The sequence below is a fragment of the Engystomops pustulosus genome, chromosome 6 (assembly GCF_040894005.1).
Source record: "Engystomops pustulosus chromosome 6, aEngPut4.maternal, whole genome shotgun sequence".
NCBI classification, from domain to species: Eukaryota; Metazoa; Chordata; class Amphibia; order Anura; family Leptodactylidae; genus Engystomops; species Engystomops pustulosus.
This window is the reverse complement of record NC_092416.1, coordinates 179,146,569-179,166,548: the sequence shown is the minus strand read 5'-3', so window position 1 is coordinate 179,166,548 and position 19,980 is coordinate 179,146,569. Positions and strand designations below refer to the sequence as shown.

At 44.3% G+C, this 19,980-nt stretch overlaps 1 protein-coding gene and 1 non-coding gene across 2 annotated transcripts; one reads left to right on the top strand and one right to left on the bottom strand.

Moving 5' to 3' along the window:
- The first annotated feature begins 483 nt into the window (after window positions 1-483).
- On the top strand, window positions 484-555 carry TRNAQ-UUG (transfer RNA glutamine (anticodon UUG)). The gene has a single exon. It is a non-coding gene; the product is annotated as a tRNA-Gln (tRNA).
- A 2,406-nt stretch (window positions 556-2,961) lies between these two features.
- On the bottom strand, window positions 2,962-19,793 carry NARF (nuclear prelamin A recognition factor). Its single transcript, XM_072112598.1, has 11 exons — window positions 19,650-19,793; window positions 17,324-17,401; window positions 17,014-17,157; window positions 16,609-16,741; window positions 15,182-15,316; window positions 11,337-11,455; window positions 11,133-11,262; window positions 10,940-11,012; window positions 6,290-6,424; window positions 6,001-6,158; window positions 2,962-4,681 (listed from the first exon to the last, which is right to left on the bottom strand). Exons 1-11 carry the CDS (start codon window positions 19,674-19,676, stop codon window positions 4,440-4,442), a joined length of 1,374 nt encoding a protein of 457 aa, XP_071968699.1. The 5' UTR covers window positions 19,677-19,793; the 3' UTR covers window positions 2,962-4,439.
- Window positions 19,794-19,980: the final 187 nt, after the last annotated feature.

The window sequence follows — 19,980 nt, the reverse complement described above, 5'->3', positions numbered from 1 at the left end:
CAAATTTTGGTGAGAATTCTTAAAGGGGATGTCTCATGTTTCATTGCCCTCCACTTCTGCCCTTTGGCTACTTTACATTTTGGACAACCCCTTTAATTGTCCAAATATATATATATATATATATATAGTATTGCCCTGGTATATTAATCTAAGTGAAGACATTATACAATGATGAATCCTCCCGCCATATACATCCTACACTGAAAAACGCAGTGTGAACAGTGACTAAGAGTTGGATGGTCACAGAGACACATTCAGAGTGGAGTACAGCACCTCCTAGTGGTAGAGGACGTGTTGTGGCTGGTGATAAGTTCGGTTTCACATGCTGCAAAACTGCATATAAGACATTAAATAAAATGTAAAAAAAAACTAGACTCAACGAAAGGTTGCTGAATGTTTTATATGTGAAGACACAAGTAGTAACAACCAGGAGCACAGCCAGCAGAGACTCATTACACGTGTGTCCTGCCTCAGCCATCAGCTGGTTCCATGGTGTAATGGTTAGCACTCTGGACTTTGAATCCAGCGATCCGAGTTCAAATCTCGGTGGAACCTGACTTTTTTTTTTTTTTCTTGCTTTTACTTTTAGTAGATTAAATGAATGAATAAATGAAGTGATGTGTATGACAGGGTGATGTATAATCTGGAGGGTTTACTGATATCCTGCTCTGTCTGTCATATCTACTTCTATTAATGAAGGTCAATATCTATCTACCATCTAATGTAACTTATATATGAGATAGATATATAGGAGATAGATAGATAGATAGAGAGAGAGAGATGATAGATAGATAGATAGATAGATAGATAGGAGATAGAGAGAGATATGAGATAGATAGATAGATAGATAGATAGGAGATAGAGAGAGATATCAGATAGATAGGAGATAGATAGATAGATAGGAGATAGATAGATAAATAAATAGATAGATATGAGATAGATAGATAGGAGATAGAGAGAGATATCAGATAGATAGGAGATAGATAGATAGAAGATAGATAGATAGATAGAGAGAGATATGAGATAGATAGATAGATAGATAGGAGATAGAGAGAGATATCAGATAGATAGGAGATAGATAGATAGATATATAGGAGATAGATAGATAGATAGATAGATAGATAGGAGATATGAGATAGATAGATAGATAGATAGATAGGAGATAGATAGATAGAGAGAGATATGAGATAGATAGGAGATAGATAGATAGATATATAGGAGATAGATAGATAGATATGAGATAGATAGGAGATAGATAGATAGATAGATAGATATGAGATAGATAGATAGATAGATATGAGATAGATAGATAGATAGATAGATATGAGATAGATAGATATGAGATAGATAGATAGATATGAGATAGGTAGATATGAGATAGATAGATAGATAGATAGATAGGAGATAGATAGATAGAGAGAGATATGAGATAGATAGGAGATAGATAGATAGATATATAGGAGATAGATAGATAGATATGAGATAGATAGGAGATAGATAGATAGATAGATATGAGATAGATAGATAGATAGATAGATATGAGATAGATAGATAGATAGATAGATATGAGATAGGTAGATATGAGATAGATAGATATGAGATAGGTAGATATGAGATAGATAGATAGATAGATAGATAGATAGATACGAGCATGTGTCTTGCGATAGACGTGTCGGGTGCTGTTGTGGTCGCTGTTGGAGGAGACATACAATACTCTGGTCGCTATAGGGGGTATGTTATACGCTTGGGGCTCATGTTGTTGTGGCATGATATACTTTGTTGTATGATTTTTGATGTTGTATCCTGTCCCATGTACCTCCCCATATGTATTATATGAGTTATAGTCCATTTGGGATCATATTCTGATTTAGTTCCTGGCACCCACATATTTTTATTGTGTACTAATAAAACGTGACAGACAATACACTCTACGTGTGTGAGTTATATTGTGTCCTGTGTTACTCGTCTGTTGCTGTACTGTAGGGGGCAGTATTATGATATGCAGGAAGTAAGGAGTGAGCTTGTCGAAAAGATGGAGTCATGACTTGCTCTTCCCATAGAGCTGGCCACACATATATGGATTAGGTAGGGGCTACAATATGGCCGCCCTGGTCACATGATCTCAATGTTGTGCTGCTTCTCGGCCAAAACTTCAGGACCTCGAAATGACCACTTACAATAATTAATTGTGACCTTAAAGGGGGTTTCCACTAACACACTTGATGCGAGTCTCCAGACCCTGCAAGAAAAAGTGTAGGCCACTCAGCCAATCGGTTGTGGTAACAGTGATATCTGATTGGCTGAGCAGCTACCGGTTTCCTTCTGCTTCCTGTGATGTCAGGAGATGGACAGAAACCAGGAGATTTATCGGAAAGGTCTGACAACAAAACTGTTCTAGATGCTCAAGGCAACCAATCAGAGCACAGCTTTGATTTAATAAACTGCTGTGGAAAAATGAAAGCTGAGATCTGATTGGTTGCCATGAGCAAGTAAAATAGTTCTACCCCTCAGCCAATCATTGGTAGCGGTGATCTCTCTGATTGGCCGAGCCCCTCCTACTTCCTGTGACCGGTCAACATGCGACATTCACAAAACACAAGTACAAAGATTTTTTTGAAGGCTTTCATTTTTTTTTTATTTAATGCAGAAACAAAAACACAGACCAACATAAAAACCAAAAACATAACACACAAAATCCACATAAAACCATGAGGTAAAAGTTGATTTAGAAAAACTGATGATACCTCAAAGTAGGGAGCATTTCATCTTCTCGATAGGTCACTTTTTATAATTTTATTTATTTTTTTTCAATATTTTTTTTTGGGAGGGATTTTAAGAAAATTTTAAATGATACAATTCTCCCTTTAAGGGCTAATTTGATTTTTTTCAAAGGAAAAAACAAAAAAAAGGAAGTAAAGCTTTTATATTACATAAAAAAAGCAGCATTTATTTTTGTTTAGTAAAAAAAACAAAAAAAAAAAACACATTTAAATGTTTTTTGCCACATGACAGCCCACACATTTTTTAATTTATGAAAGTTGATGACGGATCCCATAATCCTTTACGCTATAGAGGTGAGGAGGTACCAGAACATAAGAGGGTTGTCTGGCCTTAAAAGGAAACTACAGACTAAAAATAATGGCCTATATGCTGAGGACATATCAAAAATTAGGGTTTGATGGAAGGGGCGGGGTCAGTGTCGGACTGGCCCACCAGAGTACCAGAGGATCCTCCGGTGGGCCCTGGCTCAACCCAATACTGAACCCCATGGGTCCATCAGAAAACACCACAATTTGGAGGTTGCTAGAGTATATTTCCTGGGGAATAATGTAGAGTGGGCCCCCAAATTTATATTCTCTGGTCTAAGGAAACCCAGTCCAACACTGGGCGGGGTTGAGGGTGTGGCTCTCCCCCGATCAGTGGATTACCGTGTATAGGGAGGCAGATGCTGCAGAGATCGCACCGAGCAGGGGATCATGGACCCAAGATATAGGAAACGTGGATCTGTTCATGGACTTAATATGCGCCACCCTTTAAAGGGAAGGTTTGTTAATTAAATAAAAAAAAAGAAAAAAAAAAAACCACATAAAAATCACCATCTATGGTGGAAGAGCGACCAAGACGATGAGCGGAGCTGCAGACGTACATCGTATTAGATCCTTGTAGGTACAAGTGCTGGGGGTAGGGGTTCTAGATATTATTGGCCAGGACCCCTTTACCGTCTTCATGGGAGACACCCACTTTTTTTTCAAATTTTTTTATGGATGTTTTTTTTTTTCTTATATTAACAGGAAAAAAATACAAGACATAAAAATGTCATACATAACAATGCCATCATCAGGATAGTCATCGCAAAGCCAAGCGATACCGTCGCATTGTTTATTTTTTTTTAATTTTCAGAATTTTTTTTTTTTGGGAGGGGTTTAGTCAATTAAAGCTTTTTTTTAAAAAATGTAATCTTGACACGGTTTACAGCTCAGACATGGATGATAATCCTCGGATATTTTAGGGCCAAATATTTCACTGACTATAGGAAAGAAAAAAAAAATAAAAAAATAAGTTAAATAAAAAATAAAATAAAACACTAACTAAACTCTTTACCAAAAGGAGCCGTCAGGTTAATATTAGGTACCTAAAATATCTGCAGATTATCACGACAGATGACGGTGGGCAGGTGGTGTATAAATAAGAGACAAGACGCCGGCACTGAAGGGGTTACCGGACATGCACCCCCCCAGACACACCCCCCAGACACCCCATTATGAGTGGATCTAGCAGCAAACGATATGATGGAGGGGGCGACACTGATGAGGGACGGCTCCGCACGCACGTTATTACGTCACGCGACACATAGACGACGTACGTAGAATTCAACTGCAACGAGGACGCGCCTCCCCCCCCACCGCCAGTCCAACAGTCTGTAACCCCACCGCCGGCCTTCACCACTTCATGTCCAGGCGGGCGGCGCTCTGAGCGGCGGGTACGTATTTGGTATGTAGCGTCTCTCGGGATTTTTGGGATTCCTCTCCTTCCAGCCACGTGCTGTACAGCTCCTGTATGTGAGGGTTATGCTCCGGGCTCTGGACTGGCACAATGGTGAATAAGGCCTCCATCTGCTGCAGCTGCACCCGCTCTGGTTTACCGTCCACTGACTGCGCCTGCCCCTTCCCATTCAGACAACCTGAGAGAAGAAATAAAAAAAATATTAGAAAAACATTACATGGGGGACATTTATCTAAAACGGTTCTGGCAGCCAATCAGAACTCAGCTTTCATTTTCCCACAGCTGTTTATAAAAATTAAAGCTGAGCTCTGATTGGTTTCCATAGAACAGTTTGACCTCAGACACTTCTTATAAATCTCCCCCCATTAACTTTACATCATGAAAACAAAAGCGTTTAAGGAAATCTACAGTCAAAATCCATCCTGATAAAGCAGGGACATTACTCATAGCTCTGGGACTGTGGTATCTTCTTATATGTGGCCTCCTTCCTTCTAAAATCAACTTTTAGAATTATGCTAATAAGCCTGTAGGGCTCTGGGGGCGTTTCCAGCAGATTCACAGTCCCGTCCCTTTCCCACTGTGTGAGGGGGAGGGGCTCTGGCATAATTTTAAGAGTTGATTATAGAAGGAAGGAGGCCATGGATAACACATATAAGAAGATACCACAGTCCCGGTGCCTGGATCTATGAGTAATGTCCCTGCTTTATCAGGATGGATTTTATGGGAGATTTCCTCAAATATATCACTTCCGGTCTAGTTGAGGCCTAGAACCAGGGGGTAAGGGAACCGGGCTGGAATGTGGAGATATAGATTGGTTTAATGTTACACCTCCGTGCACATTTTAGGCTAGCCCTGACAACCCCTTTAAGGCTGCAGCCACACGTTCAGTTTTTCGGATGCAGTTTTTGAAGCCAAAAGCCGGTGTGGATCCTAATGGGTGCGGATTATCATTAAGAAGAGTAACTTCTCTATTTTCACTCCACTCCCGTTTTGGACATCAAAAACTGTATCTGAAAAACGGAACGCGCGGCTGCACCCTCATACATAACCGAAATGTAGATACTAAAGGTCTCCAGATTATTTTTTTAATGTTTTTGATAACTTTTGCTCAATTCAAATACCAATGAGGCGATGGAGAAAACCCATCCCCCATCTAACCCCTTAGATGCTGCGGTTGCCATTGAGTGAGGCATCTGAGAGGTTTAAAGCACCAGGAACGGGGCTCAACTCCTGATCCAGGCTGTACTGGGCCTCACATGAACAAGGGGTATATAATAAAACTACAGTATAACCTGTCCAGAAGACGACCCCATTGAGAAGCCCTCGTCCAATTTGTTTTTTAGTGGATGATCTCCCCTCCCCCATTATGGAAGCTCCGCCCCCACCCCCTCCTATGAGCAGACCACCCCTTTAAAAGACGATTTTCTTTTACAAATTAATCAATTTCCATTTGTAAAAAAAAAAAAAATGAATGATTGTTCTTTTTGGGGGACTCACCTCCTGGACAAGCCAAGACCTCTACAAAGTGATAGTGGAATTTCCCCTTGCGCAGCTTTAGTACCATATTCTGAATGTTTCGGAAGCCGTAGGCGGCGGCGAACCTCAGCACGGTCTCTCCGTCTTTCTCTAAGCTCACTTCTTGGAAGTCTTTGTTCCTTTAAATGACAAAAAAAATAATAATAATAAAAAAAAAAATATTGGAAATGGCTGATAACAGAGAACAACAGAATATTGTGTATACGCGGCGCCTGTACTCCTGTATACACGTGTATATAAATAGACTTACTTTATGGTCTTGTACGTGATCTCCTGCACCTCCAGCCCGAACAGCTCCTTGGCGGCATGCCGGAAGACGTGTGCGAGGTAACCGTCCGAGCTGGTGCCCTCGTGGCGGACAAAGTGACACGTGGTACCTCCAAATCTAATAGAGAGAAACACATCCATGTAAGACGTCATCTGATGTGATATACACTACACCGCCCCTCCCCCACTGACCGCAAGTCACATACAAATACATCACATAGGACGCAGAAAGAGGAAATCAAAACCACTAACAGGAATGTAACAAGAAGTGTCACACGGGAAATCATGGACATCACCCAAACTCTGCAAATAGAAGGTCACTGCATGTACATGACCTGATAGGAAACTGAATGTTGGCTCAATGTGTGTACATATTACTTATCCTGTACTGATCCTGAGTTACATCCTGTATTATACCCCAGAGCTGCACTCACTATTCTGCTGCTGGTGCAGTCACTGTGTACATACATGACATTACTTATCCTGTACTGATCCTGAGTTACGTCCTGTATTATACCCCAGAGCTGCTCTCACTATTCTGCTGCTGGTGCAGTCACTGTGTACATACATGACATTACTTATCCTGTACTGATCCTGAGTTACATCCTGTATTATACCCAGAGCTGCACTCACTATTCTGCTGCTGGTGCAGTCACTGTGTACATACATGACATTACTTATCCTGTACTGATCCTGAGTTACATCCTGTATTATACTCCAGAGCTGCACTCACTATTCTGCTGCTGGTGCAGTCACTGTGTACATACATGACATTACTTATACTGTACTGATCCTTAGTTACATCCTGTATTATACCCCAGAGCTGCACTCACTATTCTGCTGCTGGTGCAGTCACTGTACATACCTGACATTACTTATCCTATACTGATCCTGAGTTACATCCTGTATTATACTCCAGAGCTGCACTCACTATTCTGCTGCTGGTGCAGTCACTGTGTACATACATGACATTACTTATCCTGTACTGATCCTGAGTTACATCCTGTATTATACCCCAGAGCTGCACTCACTATTCTGCTGCTGGTGCAGTCACTGTGTACATACATGACATTACTTATCCCGTACTGATCCTGAGTTACATCCTGTATTATACCACAGAGCTGCACTCACTATTCTGCTGCTGGTGCAGTCACTGTGTACATACATGACATTCCTTATCCTGTACTGATCCTGAGTTACATCCTGTATTATACTCCAGAGCAGCACTCACTATTCTGCTGCTGGTGCAGTCACTGTGTACATACATGACATTACTTATCCTGTACTGATCCTGAGTTACATCCTGTATTATACCCCAAAGCTGCACTCACTATTCTGCTGCTGGTGCAGTCACTGTGTACATACTTGACATTACTTATCCTGTACTGATCCTGAGTTACATCCTGTATTATAATCCAGAGCTGCACTCACTATTCTGCTGCTGGTGCAGTCACTGTGTACATACATGACATTACTTATCCTGTACTGATCCTGAGTTACATGCTGTATTATACCCCAGAGCTGCACTCACTATTCTGCTGCTGGTGCAGTCACTGTGTACATACATGACATTACTTATCCTGTACTGATCCTTAGTTACATCCTGTATTATACCCCAGAGCTGCACTCACTATTCTGCTGCTGGTGCAGTCACTGTACATACATGACATTACTTATCCTATACTGATCCTGAGTTACATCCTGTATTATACTCCAGAGCTGCACTCACTATTCTGCTGCTGGTGCAGTCACTGTGTACATACATGACATTACTTATCCTGTACTGATCCTGAGTTACATCCTGTATTATACCCCAGAGCTGCACTCACTATTCTGCTGCTGGTGCAGTCACTGTGTACATACATGACATTACTTATCCCGTACTGATCCTGAGTTACATCCTGTATTATACCACAGAGCTGCACTCACTATTCTGCTGCTGGTGCAGTCACTGTGTACATACATGACATTCCTTATCCTGTACTGATCCTGAGTTACATCCTGTATTATACTCCAGAGCAGCACTCACTATTCTGCTGCTGGTGCAGTCACTGTGTACATACATGACATTACTTATCCTGTACTGATCCTGAGTTACATCCTGTATTATACCCCAGAGCTGCACTCACTATTCTGCTGCTGGTGCAGTCACTGTGTACATACAGGACATTACTTATCCCGTACTGATCCTGAGTTACATCCTGTATTATACCCCAGAACTGCACTCACTATTCTGCTGCTGGTGCAGTCACTGTGTACATACATGACATTACTTATCCTGTACTGATCCTGAGTTACATCCTGTATTATACCCCAGAACTGCACTCACTATTCTGCTGCTGGTGCAGTCACTGTGTACATACATGACATTACTTATCCTGTACTGATCCTGAGTTACATCCTGTATTATACCCCAGAGCTGCACTCACTATTCTGCTGCTGGTGCAGTCACTGTGTACATACATGACATTACTTATCCTGTACTGATCCTGAGTTACATCCTGTATTATACCCCAGAGATGCACTCACTATTCTCCTGCTGGTGCAATCACTGTGTACATACATGACATTACTTATCCTGTACTGATCCTGAGTTACATCCTGTATTATACTCCAGAGCAGCACTCACTATTCTGCTGCTGGTGCAGTCACTGTGTACATACAGGACATTACTTATCCTGTACTGATCCTGAGTTACATCCTGTATTATACCCCAGAACTGCACTCACTATTCTCCTGCTGGTGCAATCACTGTGTACATACATGACATTACTTATCCTGTACTGATCCTGAGTTACATCCTGTATTATACTCCAGAGCAGCACTCACTATTCTCCTGCTGGTGCAATCACTGTGTACATACATGACATTACTTATCCTGTACTGATCCTGAGTTACATCCTGTATTATACCCCAGAGATGCACTCACTATTCTCCTGCTGGTGCAATCACTGTGTACATACATGACATTACTTATCCTGTACTGATCCTGAGTTACATCCTGTATTATACTCCAGAGCAGCACTCACTATTCTGCTGCTGGTGCAGTCACTGTGTACATACAGGACATTACTTATCCTGTACTGATCCTGAGTTACATCCTGTATTATACCCCAGAACTGCACTCACTATTCTGCTGCTGGTGCAGTCACTGTGTACATACATGACATTACTTATCCTGTACTGATCCTGAGTTACATCCTGTATTATACTCCAGAGCAGCACTCACTATTCTCCTGCTGGTGCAATCACTGTGTACATACATGACATTACTTATCCTGTACTGATCCTGAGTTACATCCTGTATTATATCCCAGAGCTGCACTCACTATTCTGCTGCTGGTGCAGTCACTGTGTACATACATGACATTACTTATCCATACTGATCCTGAGTTACATCCTGTATCATACCCCAGAGCTGCACTCACTATTCTGCTGCTGGTGCAGTCACTGTGTACATACATGACATTACTTATCCTGTACTGATCCTGAGTTACATCCTGTATTATACTCCAGAGCTGCACTCACTATTCTGCTGCTGGTGCAGTCACTGTGTACATACATGACATTACTTATCCTGTACTGATCCTGAGTTACATCCTGTATTATACCCCAGAGCTGCACTCACTATTCTGCTGCTGGTGCAGTCACTGTGTACATACATGACATTACTTATCCTGTACTGATCCTGAGTTACATCCTGTATTATACCCCAGAGCTGCACTCACTATTCTGCTGCTGGTGCAGTCACTGTGTACATACATGGCATTACTTATCCTGTACTAATCCTGAGTTACATCCTGTATTATACCACAGAGCTGCACTCACTATTCTGCTGCTGGTGCAGTCACTGTGTACATACATGACATTCCTTATCCTGTACTGATCCTGAGTTACATCCTGTATTATACTCCAGAGCAGCACTCACTATTAATACATCCCTGATATAGAGAAGTATTTGTTCACTCCAGTAAATCATTATCCATGTCCTGATATTATATTACTGAATTAGCATTAACAGCGGTAATTATTAGATGATTAGTGATGTGGTCAGAGGGGGAGGGGGTGTTACAGCTCTGCAGGTGCAGGGGTCACGGCGCTGTCATTAAACTTTATTAGTCATAATAAAGAAGCGCACATAATGCAAAAATCCACGGATGCTGATTCCTGGTATGATAGCGCCATCATGTGGTGGAGGATGATGGAGAACAAGATCGCAGCTCATCAACGCCATCTATTGTGTGTGTGTACAACTAACTAAATAATAGGTGGCTGTGCCTTTAAATGGGTCATAGCACCAACATCCATCAACGAAAACAAAAAAACCCCTGTAAATCAGAGGAAAAGTGAAAGTGGCCGATAACAAGGGTTAAACATCAACCTGCTGAGCGGGCGAGGAGCGGTGCCAGGATTAGACGGCAATCATGCGGTATCTGCAGCGCGTGGCGTCCACATGATCTGGGGAGATTACCCCATGGGACTCCCGGATCACATAGAGGAGCCTCAGCTGTGCCTCCAGTAGGTCGTCATCACACTGGCGGCCATATTGGTAGTCACCCAACTTTCCAGAATAATTTGTAGGATTCCCCTCCGCCCCCAGAAATATCGGGACAGGTCCCGGCTCATCACTCACACGTCCTCCAGAGGCGACTCCTCAACTTCTTTCACCGAAATGTTCCTCTGCTCCATAATCTGCATCACCTCCCCTGCAAGAAGAAGGAAATCCCTTTAAGTTCCGCCATATCTTAAAGGGGAGGTCCATACAACAGACTTAAGGCATAGGATAAGCATGGTCCTGACTCCGTGTACTCAGCGGCGCCCCCTACCTGAGGTCAGCACGCAGTCCACATCCCGGCAGTTCAGCAGCTCCGTGTAATAATCCTCCCGGAGAGCCTCCATCTTACGGTCATAACACGGAGCAACAGCGAGATGGAAAATCTTATCAGGGGACAAATTCTGGAAAAGAAGAAGAAATAATCAGAGACCTGAGATATCACCACATCAGCAACTTGTAGGGATCTGCGTCTCACCTTCTGCGATGCAAAGTATCCCTTCACTAGTGACCCCATAATCTGCTGCGGGGATTTTGCAGTACAGATGTGCGGTGTCACCAAGTCACCCAGGACCCGCTCCGCGTACTGCACCCACCCTACAGGACACAGGAGGAATTACATTCAGTCATTACATTCTTGTACATAGGGGGCAGTATTATAGTAGTTATATTCTTGTACATAGGGGGCAGTATTATAGTAGTTATATTCTTGTACATAGGGGGCAGTATTATAGTAGTTATATTCCTGTACATAGGGGGCAGTATTATAGTAGTTATATTCTTGTACATAGGGGGCAGTATTATAGTAGTTATATTCCTGTACATAGGGAGCAGTATGATAGTAGTTATATTCCTGTACATAGGGGGCAGTATGATAGTAGTTATATTCCTGTACATAGGGGGCAGTATTATAGTAGTTATATTCCTGTACATAGGGGGCAGTATTATAGTAGTTATATTCCTGTACATAGGGGGCAGTATTATAGTAGTTATATTCTTGTACATAGGGGGCAGTATTATAGTAGTTATATTCCTGTACATAGGAGAAGTATTATAGTAGTTATATTCCTGTACATAGGGGCAGTATTATAGTAGTTATATTCCTGTACATAGGGGGCAGTATTATAGTAGTTATATTCTTGTACATAGGGGGCAGTATTATAGTAGTTATATTCCTGTACATAGGAGAAGTATTATAGTAGTTATATTCCTGTACATAGGGGCAGTATTATAGTAGTTATATTCTTGTACATAGGGGGCAGTATTATAGTAGTTATATTCTTGTACATAGGGGGCAGTATTATTGTAGTTATATTCCTGTACATAGGAGCAGTATTATAGTAGTTATATTCTTGTACATAGGGGGCAGTATTATAGTAGTTATATTCTTGTACATAGGAGGCAGTATTATAGTAGTTATATTCTTGTGCATAGGGGGCAGTATTATAGTAGTTATATTCCTGTGCATAGGGAGCAGTATTATAGTAGTTATATTCTTGTACATAGGGGGCAGTATTATAGTAGTTATATTCCTGTACATAGGGGGCAGTATTATAGTAGTTATATTCCTGTACATAGGGGGCAGTATTATAGTAGTTATATTCCTGTACATAGGGGGCAGTATTATAGTAGTTATATTCCTGTACATAGGGGGCAGTATTATAGTAGTTATATTCCTGTACATAGGGGGCAGTATTATAGTAGTTATATTCCTGTACATAGGGGGCAGTATTATATTAGTTATAGTCTTGTACATAGGGGGCAGTATTATAGTAGTTATATTCTTGTACATAGGGGGCAGTATTATAGTAGTTATATTCTTGTACATAGGGGGCAGTATTATAGTAGTTATATTCCTGTACATAGGGGGCAGTATTATAGTAGTTATATTCTTGTACATAGGGGGCAGTATTATAGTAGTTATATTCTTGTACATAGGGGGCAGTATTATAGTAGTTATATTCCTGTACATAGGGAGCAGTATTATAGTAGTTATATTCTTGTACATAGGGGGCAGTATTATAGTAGTTATATTCTTGTACATAGGGGGCAGTATTATAGTAGTTATATTCCTGTACATAGGGGGCAGTATGATAGTAGTTATATTCCTGTACATAGGGGGCAGTATTATAGTAGTTATATTCCTGTACATAGGGGGCAGTATTATAGTAGTTATATTCTTGTACATAGGGGGCAGTATTATAGTAGTTATATTCCTGTACATAGGAGCAGTATTATAGTAGTTATATTCCTGTACATAGGGGCAGTATTATAGTAGTTATATTCTTGTACATAGGGGGCAGTATTATAGTAGTTATATTCTTGTACATAGGGGGCAGTATTATTGTAGTTATATTCCTGTACATAGGAGCAGTATTATAGTAGTTATATTCTTGTACATAGGGGGCAGTATTATAGTAGTTATATTCTTGTACATAGGAGGCAGTATTATAGTAGTTATATTCTTGTGCATAGGGGGCAGTATTATAGTAGTTATATTCCTGTACATAGGGAGCAGTATTATAGTAGTTATATTCTTGTACATAGGGGGCAGTATTATAGTAGTTATATTCCTGTACATAGGGGGCAGTATTATAGTAGTTATATTCCTGTACATAGGGGGCAGTATTATAGTAGTTATATTCCTGTACATAGGGGGCAGTATTATAGTAGTTATATTCCTGTACATAGGGGGCAGTATTATAGTAGTTATATTCCTGTACATAGGGGGCAGTATTATAGTAGTTATATTCCTGTACATAGGGGGCAGTATTATAGTAGTTATATTCCTGTACATAGGGGCAGTATTATATTAGTTATAGTCTTGTACATAGGGGGCAGTATTATAGTAGTTATATTCTTGTACATAGGGGGCAGTATTATATTAGTTATAGTCTTGTACATAGGGGGCAGTATTATAGTAGTTATATTCTTGTACATAGGGGGCAGTATTATAGTAGTTATATTTTTGTACATAGGGGGCAGTATTATAGTAGTTATATTCTTGTACATAGGGGGCAGTATTATAGTAGTTATATTCTTGTACATAGGGGGCAGTATTATAGTAGTTATATTCTTGTACATAGGGGGCAGTATTATAGTAGTTATAGTCTTGTACATAGGGGGCAGTATTATAGTAGTTATATTCCTGTACATAGGGGGCAGTATTATAGTAGTTATATTCCTGTACATAGGGGGCAGTATTATAGTAGTTATATTCTTGTACATAGGGGGCAGTATTATAGTAGTTATATTCCTGTACATAGGGGCAGTATTATAGTAGTTATATTCCTGTACATAGGGGGCAGTATTATAGTAGTTATATTCTTGTACATAGGGGCAGTATTACAGTAGTTATATTCTTGTGCATAGGGGGCAGTATTATAGTAGTTATATTCTTGTACATAGGGGGCAGTATTATAGTAGTTATATTCTTGTACATAGGGGGCAGTATTATATTAGTTATAGTGTAGTACATAGGGGGCAGTATTACAGTAGATCCTTGTTAGTGCTGACAGAGAAGTCTCTCTACATCATCTCTGATCTTTTTGCTGACTCATGACATGCAGGCAGTAGTAGTTATGGGGGAGGGTTGGCGGTACATCGTGTAATGATTACATGGTATTAGGTAACATGCGGCCTCCCATGTCTGTTTCTGATCCTGTAAGATTCTGCTGTGTCATTGTTTTCCTGTGAATTACTTCTGCAGATTTTCGCTTTTAGTGTTGTTAACCCTTCATCAGCAGATTCACTTCTTCTACCACTGTTCATTCTATTTTGGGGCAGAGCGGTTATCAATGGGATTTTCCTCTCCTATACATTGCTGGCAGAATAAATGACTTGGGTTTGTCGTAGCTGAAAACCTGGATCTGTCTTCACAGCTGACACTTTGTTACAATGTGTTTTTACTTTACTGCAGCTCTGGTTCAAGGCGTCCAATCAGTCCAAACGGTTACTTTTTTTTTTTTTAAGGGGCCAGCGCTTCACAGTTCTGTATTCTCTGCCCATGTGACATGAGCTGGGGACAGGGAAAGATTAACCTTTCACCCACAGGGCCAGCGCTGCAGTACCACATAGCTGCCACTAGGACCCTGCTGACTCAGCAGTAGTCGGGCTATTCCTGTCCTTGCACTGCTGGAGGTTCGTCACTGTAGCACTTTCTAAACACTTCTAGAGCTTATCTGTAGTTTTGGCCTCAGGCGGCCATGATGTCACGGCAGTCACAAGGCCATAGCAGTGGTTAACCCTATAATGACTGGTATGATGCTACAATGTTGCTGGGCAGAGTAGAAGTATCTGGGGCGCAGTATTAACGCTTCTTACCGGGACAAGCGGAGGCGAACATGGGGAAGGCGTGCTCGTCCTGTGACTGCCGTCTGAACCTCTGGATGAAGTCTTTCTGGGTCTCCAAGATGCTAAAATCAGCAGCGATTGTCGTATCAAACACATGACTGACACCTGAAGAACACAAAATACTTTTAGTTCAGTCCAACAGAACCTGTGATGTGAACCCCAAGACAGTAACAGAGCTTGTCGTCTCATGTCTGTAGGTCCAACAAAGCCCGATATCTGGAACACAGAAGCATCAGAGATGTAACATCTACCCTGAGGCCCACCAAGCCCAGAGGCACCACCAGGGCCCACCATCACCTGAAGCCAAGGGCTCTGCCAGGGCCCACCACCACCTCAAGCCAAGGGCTCCACCAGAGCCCACAATCAACTCAAGCCAAGGTGACCACCAGGGCCCACCATCAGCTCAAGCTAAAGGACACCACCAGGGGCCACCATCACCTCAAGCCAAAGGCACCACCAAGGCCCACCATCAGCTCAAGCCTAAGGGCCCACCATCACCTCAAGCCAAAGGCACCGCCAGAGCCCACCATCACCTCAAGCCAAAGGCACCACCAGAGCCCACTAACAGCTCAAGCCAAATGCACCACCAGGGCCCACCATCACCTCAAGCCAAGGCACCACCAGAGCCCACCATCACCTCAAGCCAAGGCACCACCAGAGCCCACCATCACCTCAAGCCAAGGCACCACCAGAGCCCACCATCACCTCAAGCCAAAGGCACCACCAGGGCCCACCATCACCTCAAGCCACGGGCACCGCCAGGGCCCACCATCACCTCAAGCCAAGGCACCACCAGAGCCCACCATCACCTCAAGCCAAGGGCTCCACCAGAGCCCACCATCAGCTCAAGCCAAAGGCACTACCAGGGCCCACCATCACCTCAAGCCACGGGCACCGCCAGGGCCCACCATCACTTCAAGCCACGGGCACCGCCAGGGCCCACCATCAACTCAAGCTACGGGCACCACCAGGGCCCACCATCACCTCAAGCCAAGGGCTCCACCAGAGCCCTCCATCACCTCAAGCCAAGGGCTCCACCAGAGCCCTCCATCACCTCAAGCCAAGGGCTCCACCAGAGCCCACCATCACCTCAAGCCAAGGGCTCCACCAGAGCCCACCATCACCTCAAGCCAAGGGCTCCACCAGAGCCCACCATCACCTCAAGCCAAGGGCTCCACCAGAGCCCACCATCACCTCAAGCCAAGGGCTCCACCAGAGCCCACCATCATCTCAAGCCCAGACGCACCACCAGGGCCACCATCACCTCAAGCCCAGACGCACCACCATGGGCCACAACATCTACCCCCAAGGACCATTCACTGGCAGATTATATATTTAAAACTGATGAGTATGATCATCATATGAAACCATCATGTACAACCTTCACCTGGACTTACCAAGACTCTTGAGGAAGCCACAGAGTTTCCGGGCCGCCTCACAGACCGACAGCTGGAACTTGACAGCAAAATAAGGCACGGACTGTGGACTGACCGAAGCCACCACCAGTCTATGGAGGGAAGTGTCACACTTCTAGAAGATAAAGATGAAATTAAAGACTTATCTAATGATTCTTATTATACTCCAATCACATCCAGAGCTGCGTTCAATAAACACGTGAAAAACTTATACACCCCTAGTAACTATTTACAGGGATGGTCCCTCCATAGTATGATCCGAGTTCTAAAAATGTGCCCAGCGCATGGACGCTACCGTGCGGAATTATGAATGCAGCTCTGGATGTCACATAATAAAACTAGTGTTAACCCCATAACAAGGGGTTAAAGGGAAAAGCTTCACGATACCTTATTGAGACTTAGAACCTTGAAGAGCTCCTTCTGGTTCTGAGCGAAGATCTTGGTGCCTTCCTCCGAGGTCACGCAGTTCCCACAGGCCAGGCAATCGCTGAGGAAGATGCGGGCATCGGCCAGACGATGGAACTCGCTCTTCTGAAAACAAAATATTTCAAAGAAATTCTCTTATCACTTCTGAGTTGAGTCTGTGCTCCGGGAGGGAGTAGTGAGGGGGACAGATAAGGGTCAGGGGTTGGGCGTGTAACGGCTGCTCCTGGGGAAGGTCTGAGATAAGCGGCGCCCCCTTCCCCCTCGCTCTCACCTCGTCTCCATCCTCCGGAGGCAGCGGCCCGGACAGCTCCGCGTCATCCTCGCTCCTCTTCTTCTTCTTGCTACATTCCTGTCCAGGAGAAACAAAAAAACCTTAAAGTTTAGGGAAGTTTTAGTCTCAATAAGTCACATTCATACATAATTGATGGCTCTGAAATACAAGTAGAATAATCTCGGTTGTAGGACAAGTCCCGTGTCACACGCAGTCCCCTATCAGGTTACCGCCTCGCTGCCGGATCACACGCGCTCCCCGGCTCCTCGTTGTAACAGAACTTTGTGTCCCCTCTTAAAATAATAATAATAAAAAAATCTAAAAATATTGTTACTTTTTTTTCCTCGAAATTTTCAAAAATAAAACACAGAGCGCAAGCGTATTAGGAACAGAGGGATTAGAGGGGATGTGTTTGGTCACCTGACACGCAGCGATCACCCAGCCCCTTGCAAAATAGTTGCAGTCCCCCTCCCCCCCTCCTCCTCGTTACCTTTGACAAAAATATTTAGTGACCGGAGGGATCACTTTGCGACATGAACTTGGGAACAAAACAATAGTCTCCAGTTACACCGGACCCTTCACCTACAGGCGGACATGGTGTGGGGGTCTCCTATATGTGTAGGACATATCCATAGTGAAAAGATTTTATAGCCCGCCCCCTGCGGTAGGTCTTAATGGTATGGTCCATCAGTGGTCACATTCTGTTCACACCTCCCTTGTGTCCAGTATAGAAACCACAACACAGTGACGGATCTGACCCACAACAGTGTCCCCTGGTGGACCCCCGGACTGATAATGGGGTCTGTCACATACTGCTAAAGGAAGTGATGGAACCTGAGACTAGAGAGAAGACGACCCGTAATTTTGATCCGATTGTGACCACGGCTAGTAGCAAGGGGCGTCAATTTGTCAGAATGGCTGTTCAGATGGGAATAAATCCGGGTCCCCCGGCCGAACAAAAAACTGCGGGTCCGCTCATAACTACCTGTGACAGAAGCCCAGATGTGAACAGTCATTGCACCGAGGTCACCAATCCAACACGGAGGCCATAAAACACCGGACAGATACGGGACGTAACCCAAAGCAACCAGAGGTCCACAAATGGCCGACCCGGAAGGATCAGAACCAACCAAAACACATTATGGCACGTAACGTGATAACACAAACATGTAAATAGTAGACGGGGGGCGCCCGGGGCAGGAGACGGGGGGCGCCCGGGGCAGGAGACGGGGGGGCGCCCGGGGCAGGAGACGGGGGGGCGCCCGGGGCAGGAGACGGGGGGGCGCCCGGGGCAGGAGACGGGGGGGGCGCCCGGGGCAGGAGACGGGGGGGGCGCCCGGGGCAGGAGACGGGGGGGGCGCCCGGGGCAGGAGACGGGGGGGGGCGCCCGGGGCAGGAGACGGGGGGGGCGCCCGGGGCAGGAGACGGGGGGGGCGCCCGGGGCAGGAGACGGGGGGGGCGCCCGGGGCAGGAGACGGGGGGGGCGCCCGGGGCAAGAGACGGGGGGGGCGCCCGGGGCAGGAGACGGGGGGGGCGCCCGGGGCAAGAGACGGGGGGGGCGCCCGGGGCAAGAGACGGGGGGGGCGCCCGGGGCAAGAGACGGGGGGGGCGCCCGGGGCAAGAGACGGGGGGGCGCCCGGGGCAAGAGACGGGGGGGGGCGCCCGGGGCAAGAGACGGGGGGGGCGCCCGGGGCAAGAGACGGGGGGGGCGCCCGGGGCAAGAGACGGGGGGGCGCCCGGGGCAGGAGACGGGGGCGAACAAAAATAAACTAGAAGCAGAAAATAATAATAATAAAAAAAATGTATAAAAAAATCCCGCTCTAAACAAGTCAGGAAATCGCTCCACAATTTGACTGGAGGGGTCACCAAACGTTTTACTAAAGTTTTTTTTTTATTTTGGACTTGATGGAAAAAACAAGAAAAAAAATTCTAAAAAAAAAATAAGGAAACAAAACCGACAAAAAAAGTCTGAAATAATAAAAAATAACTGGGAATGAAGTGTGCGGCCGCGTCCTCCGCTGTCTCTCGCTCGCAGATGTTTACATTTATACGTATGATACGATTTTCGCCTTCGGTGACGCAGACGATGAGACGTTTGGAGACGACTTGCGCCAAATAGTGGAATTTTTCATTTTTAGTTAAACACGGAAATCAATAAATTCCGGATATAAGGTGGAAAAGCGCAGTTAAAGGGGCGGCTGACGGAGACGTGTGATGAGCGCCGGACGCTCAGGGGTTAATGTCACATTGTGGATGTTCTCTGTGTGACATGACATAACCCGGGTGGTGAGGGGTTAAGTGTCCGCCATGTTGGGGGGGCTCTCACCGCTTTGGTGCAGTTCTCGCACTTCATGGTCCCGGGGCCGGTTCTCCGCTCTCTCCTCTCTCGGCCTTTGTCGCTCTCCGGCTCCTTCTCACATTCTCTCCTGCCCCGGACTCTCCTCCACTGTGACTGACAACTCCCCGACCAATGAGAAGAAGAGGAAAGTGAATTTCCTCCTCAATCCCCGCCCCTTTTACCCGCCCCTTCGCCGCCATTTTTTTGAAGACCAAACCACGTACTTCTATATGCACGACTCACACAAAATGTCTCCAGTAAGGAAGACAATATCTTATGATATTTTCTCCTCAGAACACATGACGTTAACGCAGCTACC